Source organism: Xenopus tropicalis, chromosome 4 (genome assembly GCF_000004195.4).
Source record: "Xenopus tropicalis strain Nigerian chromosome 4, UCB_Xtro_10.0, whole genome shotgun sequence".
Taxonomy (NCBI): domain Eukaryota; kingdom Metazoa; phylum Chordata; class Amphibia; order Anura; family Pipidae; genus Xenopus; species Xenopus tropicalis.
Genome location: NC_030680.2, coordinates 94504751 through 94516828, shown reverse-complemented (window position 1 = coordinate 94516828; position 12078 = coordinate 94504751). Strand labels below are relative to the sequence as shown.

The 12078-nt window shown below is 37.1% G+C and overlaps 1 protein-coding gene across 1 annotated transcript in view; it reads left to right on the top strand.

Annotated features, from left to right (window-relative positions):
• Nucleotides 1-12078, top strand: part of trabd2b (Trab domain containing 2B) — a 157782-nt gene that overhangs the window by 69120 nt on the left and 76584 nt on the right. The window contains exon 3 of the mRNA XM_018093581.2: nt 9233-9379. Coding sequence (XP_017949070.1) covers nt 9233-9379 — 147 coding nt within the window. The remainder of the gene's footprint in view (nt 1-9232; nt 9380-12078) is intronic.

The window sequence follows — 12078 nt, the reverse complement described above, 5'->3', positions numbered from 1 at the left end:
TATCAGTTTTTAAAATCACCATTTACAAAGTGAAATGATTTCTTAGGTTATGATAATTGTTATGAGTGGAGATTGGTTTTGTGGTTGAGACTTCAGACTAGGATTAACTACACAACCTTGATTGAAACATTGATTCCATAGACTTTTTTTAGGTCAAAATCTCATGTAAAGAAGTCTATGGTATGAGTCTGTAGGTAAGGGAGACTTAAGTCCTGCACTAACAAACAGCTATTAGGGTGAAGACACGCAGAGCTACTAGTAGAAGCTACTTTCTCATGGCTACTAAACACCAGAAAATACCCTGCCATAGACAAGACTGAGAATTGCCTCTGCTAAAACACATAGAGACAATTATCAGTAAATGATCAGCATTGTCTATTTTAGTAGCCACAACAAACAGCTGCTACTTGCTCCATGTGTCTTCACCCTTAGGGCTCTGGCACACGAGGAGATTTGTTGCCTGCGTTTTTTCCCCCAGGTGCTTTGGTGACAAGTCGCCATGACAATACCCACGAAGAGATTTCATGCGAGTTGAGCTCCAGGCGATCTGCTACCCATGGTACACTCAACAGTTAACCCCCCCTCATGTTTACTCAAGTCGCTCAGAAAAGGGTCTGTGTGCGATTTGAAACAGCAGGCGATTTGAAGTAGCCTCATATGTTTTGACGCTGGCGATTTCCATTGATTTAGCATTGGCGTCTTGTCGCTCATCTTGTCGCCAAATCGCTGGCGACAAATCTCCTCGTGTGCAACAGCCCTTAGGGCTCTGGCACACGGGGAGATTAGTCGCCCGCGACAAATCTCCCTGTTCGCGGGTGAATAATCTCCCCGAGTTGCCTTCACCTTGCCATCCCACCGGCGAAAATGTAAGTCGCCGGTGGGATGGCACACGCGGCGGTGCGATTTCGGGAAATCGCCGAAAAAGACTCGCGAGTCGCGGGCGACTAATCTCCCCATGTGCCAGAACCCTTATACTGTCCAGGATGGACTGACCACACCCAAGTAAAGAAAATGTCAGCTTTTTAATTAGAATAAGTAGTAAAGAAGGGCTAAACTTTACATGGTTACAAAAAAACACAAAAAAACATGGAAACATGTTTTTTGGCAGGACATATTAATATTATACATTATGTACACAACGAATGGACACAGCACTAGCAGGACTTTGTGAAAAATCAGTAAAAAAATGTAATGAAAAACAAAAACCCACCATAAAGCTACAGCAAGTAGATGTGTGAAACATGTAGCAAAATAAAGAAACATGAAAAGGAAACGTAGTAAAAGTAACAAAACTAGAAGATATATAATGGATATACTTACAAAAGCGAATTGTACATAGAGGATGCTGACAATCCTTATTAAAACCAACCATGCTCATGGAGGTTACAAGGTAATTTCAAGGCATTATATACATACTTTTGAGCACTCAGGCATAACTAGAGGTATGGAACCCCTTATCTGGAGACCCAGTATCCAGAAAGCTCCAAATTGCAGAAAGTTCATCACCAATAGACTCCATTTTAATCAAATGATTCACATTTTGAAAAATTAATTCCTTTTTTCCTATAATAATGACACAGACCCTTATTCTTGATCCTAACTAAGATATAATTAATCCTTATTGGTAGTAAAACAATTCAGTTGGGTTTATTTAATGTTGAAATGATTTTTAGCAGACTTAAATATGGTGATCTGGAAAATGCCAGGTCCTGAGTATTCTGTATAACAGTTCCTATAGCTGTATTTTATTGTGTCAGGAGTATGCTGCTCTGGACTATAGAGAGAGAGAGGGAGATAAGAACAGAGAGAAATAGAGGAAAGGGATATTTAACTCTCCCTTTAAAAAAAGGTACAGAATAGAGGCAGTGTGTCTGCTCAGATTTACTTTACATATACCTAACTCATGAAAAAATAAATACATGTTCTTGTGCATTCATGTGCATCCATATATGTCCTCAGCAGTAACACAGAGGGACCTCTGACTATCCTAGACAACTGTCTGTCCTCAGGACAGGACTCTGTGCATGCAGTATTGCTTATAGAGATAGAAATGGGCTGAAAGAATCTGAAAGGGAAGTAGAGACACGTGGCGCTGGCCATGACAAGCTGCACAAAATCATTATGCTCTAATGCTAATTAAACAAACTTTACAGTATTAACTCATGATTTGGCTTTTCCACACAAAGGAATGTCATGCCCTACACCTAGGTCTTGGTTCTGGAAAGTAAGCATTTATGTAGTTTGTAATGTTACCTAGAGATAGACACACCCTGTAAGAGGCACCACATGATTGTCAGCATCCCGCTCTGCTCTGCACTTTTCCCCTATGTACAATTCGCTTTAGTAAGTATATGTGAAAGACAAGTGATTTGCTAGAATGTCACCTCTTTCATCCTGACACCATAACAAGTTATATTCTTTTACACTACAAAAATCAACCCGGCTATGTCACAGTTGTCATTCTTAAAGGAAAACTATATCCCCAGAATGAATACTTAACCAACAGTTTATTTTATGTTAAGTGACCTATTAAAGAATCTCACCAAACTGGAATATATATATCAGTAAATATTGCCCTTTTACATCCTTTCCCTTGATCCGCCATTAAGTGATGGGCTGTGTGCTCTCCCTCAGTGATCACATGACAGGAAATAATGCAGCTCTAACTGTAACAAGAAGTAGTGTGGGAGTAAAAAGCAGAACTCTGTCAATTCAATGGCTGATGTGGCCTAGCATGTTTGTGTGCCTTGGTTTGTTTGTGTGCATTGTTAGTCCTATGATCCCAGGGGGTGGCCCATAATTCTTAAAATGGCAATTTTCTATTTAGGATTACCCAATGGCACATACTACTAAAAAAGTAAATTTTTATGAAAGTGGTTTATTTAGATGAAGCAGAGTTTTACATATGAGCTTGTTAATGCAATATATTTTTATACAGACCTACATTGTTTGGGGGTATAGTTTTCCTTTAAATGACTACTTACTACTGACTTTTGATAGCATTACAAATGCTACATTGACAATTTTTGTATTTGCTTGAAAAGTGCTTAGGTATGATCATGCTTTTTCTTGTTGTCAATGTTGTGTTACTATTATTTATTTTTAAGATATTTAATAATTTACTGTTTTTTAGTTTTCAAGGTAATGGTCACAGTAATGTCAGTAAGTAGTGTTGGGCGAAATGTTTCGCCAGGCATGGATTCACAGCGAATTTCTGCATTTCGCCATTGGCGCATTGTTTCGCGAAAAGGATGAAAAAATTTGTCGCAGAAAAATTAGTTGCATGACAAAATAATAGTCGCGGACGACAAAATAATAGCCACGCGACAAAAGAATACCCGCGGGCGACAAATGAATAGCCGCGGGCGACAAAAGAATAGCCGTGAGACAAAAGAATAGCCGCGGGCGACAGTTTTTTTTGAAGAACGACAGTTTTTGCGAATTTTCTGCCGTTTCACGAATCTTTTGAAAGATTCGCAAATTTTTCGGCGAAACGGGACAGATTCGCTCATCACTATCAGTAAGGTTAAAGGTACAATGAGCAGGTTTAGTGGGTGGTCCATGGTGTGTTTGGGTTGGGACAAACACCTGGCCTGACTTTCACATAAACTCACAAACCACTGAATTGAATTTAAGATAATCTATTCCGAGCAGCGTTTTGGAAATTCTAGTCTCCAGATGCCTTGAGTGAATACACTTGGTTCTGTCCTTCATTTGTATATGAAAGGAACATTGTTTTCAGGGGCCTTCATTTCTAATGTGACACAATATACTAGAGATGCGAGAAAGTGCTTCCCAAAGCTGACACAGGCATAAGTGTGTGTTACTAAGAAGCCAAACTTTACCCATATGCTGTAATCCTTACACAGGGATCAAAATCCAAACCAGCTCTAATGAGGTCTGACCTCTCTCCTCCCACATAAGTACACATTGCCATTATTGTGCCCTGATTAATGGGAGGTCATGTTAATTATGGCTGCTAAAGAAAACTAAAGAGGTCATTTGACAGAATCTGTTTGTAGCATGGATTATGCCAACCACCAGTTAATGTTTGTTGAAACCCCTCTCTTAAAGAACTCTTTCAATAACAGCAACGGTTACAGTACAGTACTTCAGAAAATGGCTTCAGAAAGTCTTCCACGAAAGGATCATAAATCTCAGGAATCAAAATGTTATTTTCCAAAGACCGAGTAATAATTTTCCATCATTTCCTTGAGTAAATAGCATGTGTTTTATTTATTAGGTGGGACTTTCTTCAGGCACTCTGGCTTAATAACTGTGTTTATTTTGAAGTCAGAGGCTCAATGGGCTTTAAGGAAATTGTAACTAAGAAGCAGTTTGATATGAAAGGTTTAGGGTCACTATCTTTGGGAGAATGGCATAGATTTCTGCTCTCAGCACAGTAGTAATAATAAATAGGCCTGTGGTTTCAGATGTCTTTGACCTGGAACTGATGGAATAAGACACAGGGTGAAAGTAGGCACATTATGTTTATGAATTATTTCTTTAAAATATGAACTCGGAACTACAAATATAAACCTAGAACACATTTTAAAAATGGAAAAATATTTCAGTTCTTTCTTTATTTGAAACTTTGAAAATATAGTAACCCAATAGCCTCCCATACAGGCAGCTTCATGTTTAAGGTGAAAAAAGGTCATGGATGATTTGTAGTTTTTGTCATCTGTCTTAAGGATCATGGTTGGCTTTTTTAAGGCACATTGTGACATGACCCAGGAAAAATGTAATAGGTTGTTAGGCATAATTGAAAAATAAATACAAATGAAAAATAAACATTACAAATGGAAAGATTAGCATATGATACAACTATGTCATGACATTTTGAAGGGGTAATATTTAAGGAAAATTCTCATATCAAACTCTTTTTTTAAGTAAGCAATTATAAATCTTATATTTTAAAACATGATACAAAGGGTCAGATTCAATTTGATGAGAAAATCTTCTTTCTTAATTCAATTCCAGATTTCCCTACAGAGCCAGCTGCAATTCAAAGAGAAATACTTACCCTCACTGTTTATTACCTGAAAACTTTATAAAAGCCTATGGAAAAAACGGGAACTAAATTAGGGGAAAGGTTTTTGCAATAGCTCCGGGTGCAGGTACAACAATAGGTTTTTTGAAGCATAGTGGCAGAGTCTCGGCCTGTGTTTTTATACAGGCCAAGAATCCATCCCATGTGGTAGGAGCCTAAAGCTGCTCATACACGCACCAATACTTGTATGTACATAGTTTTGCACGATTTTCTGACCATGCACGGGCTCCAAATTATCATCCTGGCTATGTTTGTACCATAGCGATCGGTCGTTTAGTCATTTGGACAAGTTAGTTTTTCCCCCATATCTGGTCTTTTTTACCTTCACCCAAATTTGTGTGTTAGCAATTGTTATACATAAAAATGGATACATAATAGTAATAGCAGTATGACAGCATTTCGAAAAAGACTGAAGCTGTTCTGAAATCAAAGAGTGACTCTGCTCTTTATTAGGAACTCGACATCAGTATACTTTAAGGTGTTTTAGATCTGCATAGTGTGGTAATTCCAAGCTTTCTGCATATTTTGATGAAAACCCATTGAACCATGGGCTGTCATTTCTCATTCTTGTGAATGGAAGACAAGCAGCGGTAGGGGTACCACAGCAAAAATGGAGAGAGAATGCTGACTTTCACAATCTTCACTAATATTCCCCATGGGCAACATTTCCATTCACTTCAAGTGGCTATCAGTGGTTCAGGGCATTTTGACAGGACCACAGGAATCAAACCTCCACATGTGTTAGTTTACCCTAACTGGTTGACAGCTAACCAGCCTGTTTAAATTTTGAATGCAAATCCTAAATTTCCTAAATGTAAGAAGCCCAGTAAAAATGATTCATTGCAGTACATTTGCAATTTATAAATCATATTAACGGTTTATCCTAAATGGTACCAACAGTCTCCAGAGATCATCACCTCTATAAAAGTAAGTTATTTGGTATTACCAGAAATTTTACTTTCTTTAAACAGGCTGTCTGCTTGATAGCAAGAAGATCTGAAATAGTTTTGTTTTGAGATTTTAAAGCGGGTAACTTATGTTGCAGAAAAAAAAATCCTTTAACTTGCTTTTCTTTTTGATTAAATTCTTTCTTATCCTTAATTGAGAACAATACTCTATACTGCCCAGTTTTACAGTAATGACAGGCTTCCGCTGATGGAATGCATATAACTTCTAAGACTTCTCTACACTGGGAGAAAGGGCAGAATGTAATCTAGGGTACTTTTATCTTATAAGATGATTTTAAGCCTTTTTATGCAAGTATGATATGGTTGTTGATTTTGGCATTTATGTAGACTGAAAATGGAAATGGGATATAAACACAAAAATAACATTTGCCCTAATTAAAAAACTCCAATTGAAAGTAGTATTTTTCTATTCTTTTGTACACTGCTGGTTCTGATTCTAGACACAGTGTATCAGAAATCACCTCTCCTCTGGCCTTGACATTTTTCCTGCAATGCTTTGTATGGTTCCTCACAGGCCTGTTAATTAGCTGACTTGTATTGTATTGTTTCAATTGTCATAAACAGCAGTGCAGAAAACAGCGTGGCACAGACAGATACCATTTTCAGTGACAATTACACTTACAAATAAGCATTGAAACCCATTTAATGAATGTATATAGCAAAGTTACATAGAATGATATTTCCTTTATAAACCCTTAAATTAGAAGTAAATCTTTTATTCACCAAATAAAAAACATTTAAAGGGAAAATCAGTATTGTTGTGCCACACATTATTTCCCCCCCCCCCTTTGTATTTGTCTACTGGAACAAGTTAGAGTTGCTGAAATCGCTCTGTTTTTCTGGGCTTTGCAAAGAAGTTTATCCTCTCTGGGGAGTTTCTGATCGGGCAAAAAGTCTGAATATGAATAACTCGCCAAAATAATAACCAAACATAGTGAACCAATATTTTCCTTGTCTTACTTCTTACTTGAATTTCTGCATGCCCTTGAAGATATATCCAGCATCTTACAGACATTTTATAGGGCTTATATGCTGTACTGAATACTACAGGAACTATACCATGTGTAATGAAACAATGGGAGAACCTTATCTTAGGAGTCATTTAGTAAGAACAGTGCTGTATTTCCGGTGTCAACTTAGGCTCCAGACCTAAATTGCACCCCCTCAGGTTGAGGAAGTGATGTCACGAGCACACTGGGAGTGATGTCACTTTCTCTATATGTGACATCAGTTCTGTTGAAAGTGACATCTCTTCCCTCCTGTGCTCTTACTGTACATCCTAACCCCTCTAAATCCACCACCAGATTTCCATAGGTTTCATGTGGCAGTGACTGGGGAGGTTTATTTATTTTTTATTAAAGCTGCTGCCCTATGTATAGGCCCTCAGGTTTGAAGCCTCAGGCTGCAGGAGGTAAACTTTTTCAGAAAAAGCTACAGATCTTATATTTGTATGTTGCTGCCCTATTAATAACATTGGTATTAAGAATCATTTTTACTGGCCAAGCCAGTTAAAAGCTTGCCAGTTGCCAACATTAAGCATGCCCTGCAGTTAAGATTGGGGTGTTTGAGCCAAGTAAGTCCCCTGATCAAATAATACACCACAAGCAGGAGCATGAAACAAAAACATCTGGGCACCACTACCCTGGGAATTACAGTAATGGAAAGGGTCGGGCACAATAGCAGCATTCTGCTCAGTACTCTTATTTGCTGTCAGCTGGCTAGGAGAATCGTGCTCATAGAACTGTTCTCTACAGATGGTGTCAAACTTTGAAATCTATTGCATTACCTTGGAGAAAGGCTTGGTTTAAAAGTCTACATTACACTTTTGTAGGACTTATTTTAACACTTATTTGTTTACTTAACTTTACTTATGTAGAGTCACAGACCTGCAGAACCTGAACCTCGGCCTGGGCTTTGGGCCAGATATGTTGAGAAGGGGAAATATATGAAGCTATAACCTCACACCCGCCTCCTCCTAATTACTGGCATACAGACTTGAAAAAAAAGTTACGATACCATATCCATCATTAGAGTGAATTAAGCAAATCTTTTTTGCTTCAGAAAACACAAACAAACCTTAGAGCAAATTAAAGACCTTAATGCTGACATATCAAGCCAGCATAATGACAAGCTTAACACACCTTCAGACATTTTATAGGAGACTATAATGCTACACCTGAGCAACTGAAGAAGATAGGGAAGGGTGTAGCCAGACAGGAGAGTCAGTGTATTTGCAGTATATTTGTTTTTATGTTTGGAAATAAATAAATTAGAAAAATAAAAATAAATTTTTAAAAAAAGTGTGGTGGAACATTTTATTTTCATTTACAAAGATACTCTGGCCAAGCTGAAATAGTTTACATTGGAAGAGGTACCTGTATTGAAGTATCACAGAACAACACTACTACAGACCTTTTCAAAGGTGTGCTTTTAGATTACATGAAAGGAGGTTTTATATAAAGGGTTTTTACAGTGACAAGTTGGGGACATGGCAAAAAGGGGTTTAGCAGGGGGTTTAGTCACCACTGATGGTGCCAATTCAGAGTAGAGGAAAGAAGGAAGACCTTAGCGCAAAAATGGATTAGAGTCCTTTTCCATTCTCTACCCATATGGGAGTTTTTATTCTACTGGGATAGCTCAAACCACGCACAAACTTCAATATAGTGCCTTAGATATTCAAATTCTTGCATTTATAAATCTATAATGAAAAACAGCACATAGAACACTGTTTTCTCGCTCAGATTTATGAATGCAGGTGCTAAATTGCACCAGTGAAGTTGCCTATAGCAACCAATGAGCCATAAGCTTTAAACAGTCTACTAACATTAGAAAGTGAAAGCATATAGGGTAAAACTATAAAACAATAGATATGAAACAAAACAAAAGTAGCGTAAAGGTGATACCTTTATTGGTCAACAAAGATGATAAGCTCAACAAGCAAGATCTGATTGGTTGCTAATAGTAACTGACTGGTGCAATTTAGCACCTGTTTTTATAGCCCCTCTGTGAGCACAATAAATTAAAGCATCATAATTTAATGCCTATCAAAAGGTTACTAATCAGGAGTTAAAATAATGTATTTGTGATAATTAATTATTTTTTTTAATGAGAAGTTTTGAATATAAGTCTTGCTATTTCATGTATCATGTTTTGCTTCCTTTTTACAAACATGGATTACAGTTTTGATTCTCTTTTATATATTTGTTTTTAGGTTTTGTTTGCCCTAAATCAAACATTGTTGCAGCATGAAAGTCTACGTGCAGGAAGTTTCCAAGCTCCATATACTACAGAGGATCTTATCAAACATTACAACTGTGGGGACCTCAATGCTGTGATATTTAGCCATGATTCTTCCCAGGTATGCCATTTATGTCTTTGAGACAATGTAGTATCATCCTTACAGTACATAGGGCAAAGAAATTGCTTCTGCTTTTCAACCAACCAATAAAATTAAAGATGTAACTGGGGGAGCATAGGGGACCCCATAAATTCTGAGACCTTGTACACCAATAATTAATATAATTCAGTGTGTTACAAGGAGCCGCAGTTATTGCTTCTGTAGTCAACCCCAGAGGAAAGGAACATAAAAAATAGTATATACCCCCTCAGGAAATGTAAATGGTAGTTAAAAGTAGATTGGCTTAGTTAAAAAAGGACAAAGTTCAAACAATTTGCATCATTATTTTTTTTCTCACAATGCTGTCAGGGATTTTGGGGAAATCCCCAATGCAGTATAGTGGTGAGTCTTTCAAGGAACTGTTTGGGAGAAAACTAGACAGACTGGACGGGTACAGGACCAAAGAAGTACTGGAGCAGAAACCGGACTGGAGCAAGAGCAGACCCAAGGAAGGGCTAGAGCTAGCTGCAAGCCACAGTATTCAGACCACAGCTACCTTAAGAGTCTTGTCACATAGGGGGATTTATCGCCTGGCAGCAAATCTCCTTCACAGGCAATGAAGCATCTGCCCATTCACAATAATTGGAATGTGTAATGTGTTTTACATGCGGTAATTCCAAGTAATGAGAATGAGCAGGTATCATAGGTAATTTCTTAAATAGGGAACAGTTTGCACAAAATTTAGGAGCATAAGCTTATAATTCAATTAAGGCTATCTACCTATGGGTAATTATGGTTGCATTTGGTACCAGCAACATCATCCATAGTGCGGAACATGTCTTGATGCTATGAATACACAGGGAAATCCATATGGGAGACAAATGTTTAGTTCCTGTTTACATTAGTGGACACAACAGTTAGTAAATAGTTCCATGCGCTAGGAGAGCATTCCACAGTAGAAGTCACAATGAGGTATGGATTACTACAGAATTTGTAATCTCAAAATGTTAACATATGTTTATGCATAAATCTTTACTCCATGAAAAATTAATGGATTTTAAGCTGAACATTATTTAAGGCTCCACATATTTCATCACAATGATCATTTTTGTAACGGTCGACTGTGCAGAACGTGATGACTAATCTGAATATATACATACATATACTAAGAAAAAACTACAATAATATTGGATTAATATCACAGTAAATATTTTGTGATACCACATAATAAAGCTGTCACATGTGTCTAAGCAGCAATATGGCTCTAAAAGAAGCTCGAGTGGATGCAGAATTCTGGGATCTGACAAGCAGCTGTGTTTCAGCCAGGCAAATTTACAAAACTATGCTTTAAAAAAGGAATGAAAATAAGAGTCAGATGGGAAGCGCATTGTCAACCATACCGAGTGATTGCTTTTAGCAACACAGAGACAATGTCATAATTAGAAAGGCAGGAATGATATAAAAATGTAAAATAAAAAATATATGTATTCATGAATACATATATTTTTTATTGGATAATTCTACGCAAATTCAAAACCACCAGTGCAGTACAGGTATGGGATCTCTTATCCAGAAAGCTTCAAGTTACAAGGAGGCCATCTCCCATGGACCTTTGATAATTTTACGCAAATTCAAAAACACCAATGCAGTACAGGTATGGGATCTCTTATCCAGAAACATGTTATCCAGAAATCTTTGAGTTACAAGAAGGCCATCTCCCATGGAGCTTTGATAATTCTACGCAAATTCAAAACCACCAGTGCAGTACAGATATGGGATCTCTTATCCAAAAACGTGTTATCCAGAAAGCCTAACTAGCCTAACTAAGCTGCTTTAATCCATATTGGTGGTAAAAAAAATCCTATTGGGTTTAGTGTTTAAATGTTTTTAGCACACTGAAGGTATGGTGATCCAAATTACAGAGAGACTGCTTATCCACAAAACCCCAGGTCCCCAGTATTCTGGATGACAAATCCTATACCTGTTTCCCTATATTTTCTACTTTTACTGGCACTCAGGCATTCATGTTGATAAATGGAGTGAACCTCCTTAGACTTATATGTTACACATATGCCAGAGAACCATCTGCAGATGTAGATCAACAGATAAAGGGGGCTAGTCTGTGAAATACTCAACTGGGGAATTCTCTAGGATTCTCAGTGGTTTGTTAGTTTTTCCCATTTAACAAAATACTCCTAACTGTCTAAAACATTTTCTTGACATAATTTTTTTTTAATGAATTGACGCAAATGTTATAGCTGTCTATTTGTCATAATGTATTTGATTTAGTGAATTAGGAACGACTGTTTTTATTAATTTAAAATCTGGCCAATTATGTTATATTATATTTTTTCTACATTTATATAATATATGTAAGGCAGTTTCCCAACTAAACCCCATGCTAAAATATGCATATTCATTGATAAATTAAATATGAAATTAAAATTGATAAATTAAATATGAATACAAAAATGCCAAAGCTAACCTTATTGGGTGCATGTAAAAATGCCATAAGTAGTAGGGCCAGTCTTTGCATATATTGCAACTAATTTACGTGGCATTCTTACAGCCTGGTTTTTAGTAATGTCTCAATGGCATTCTAGCATGGAGGCTTTTAATCACAGTAAAACATATTAAAATGTGTTAATGGATGCTGTGATCATTAACTTACTATTAACCTAATTTGAATAAATACATAATGTGGTAAAACGTCACCATAG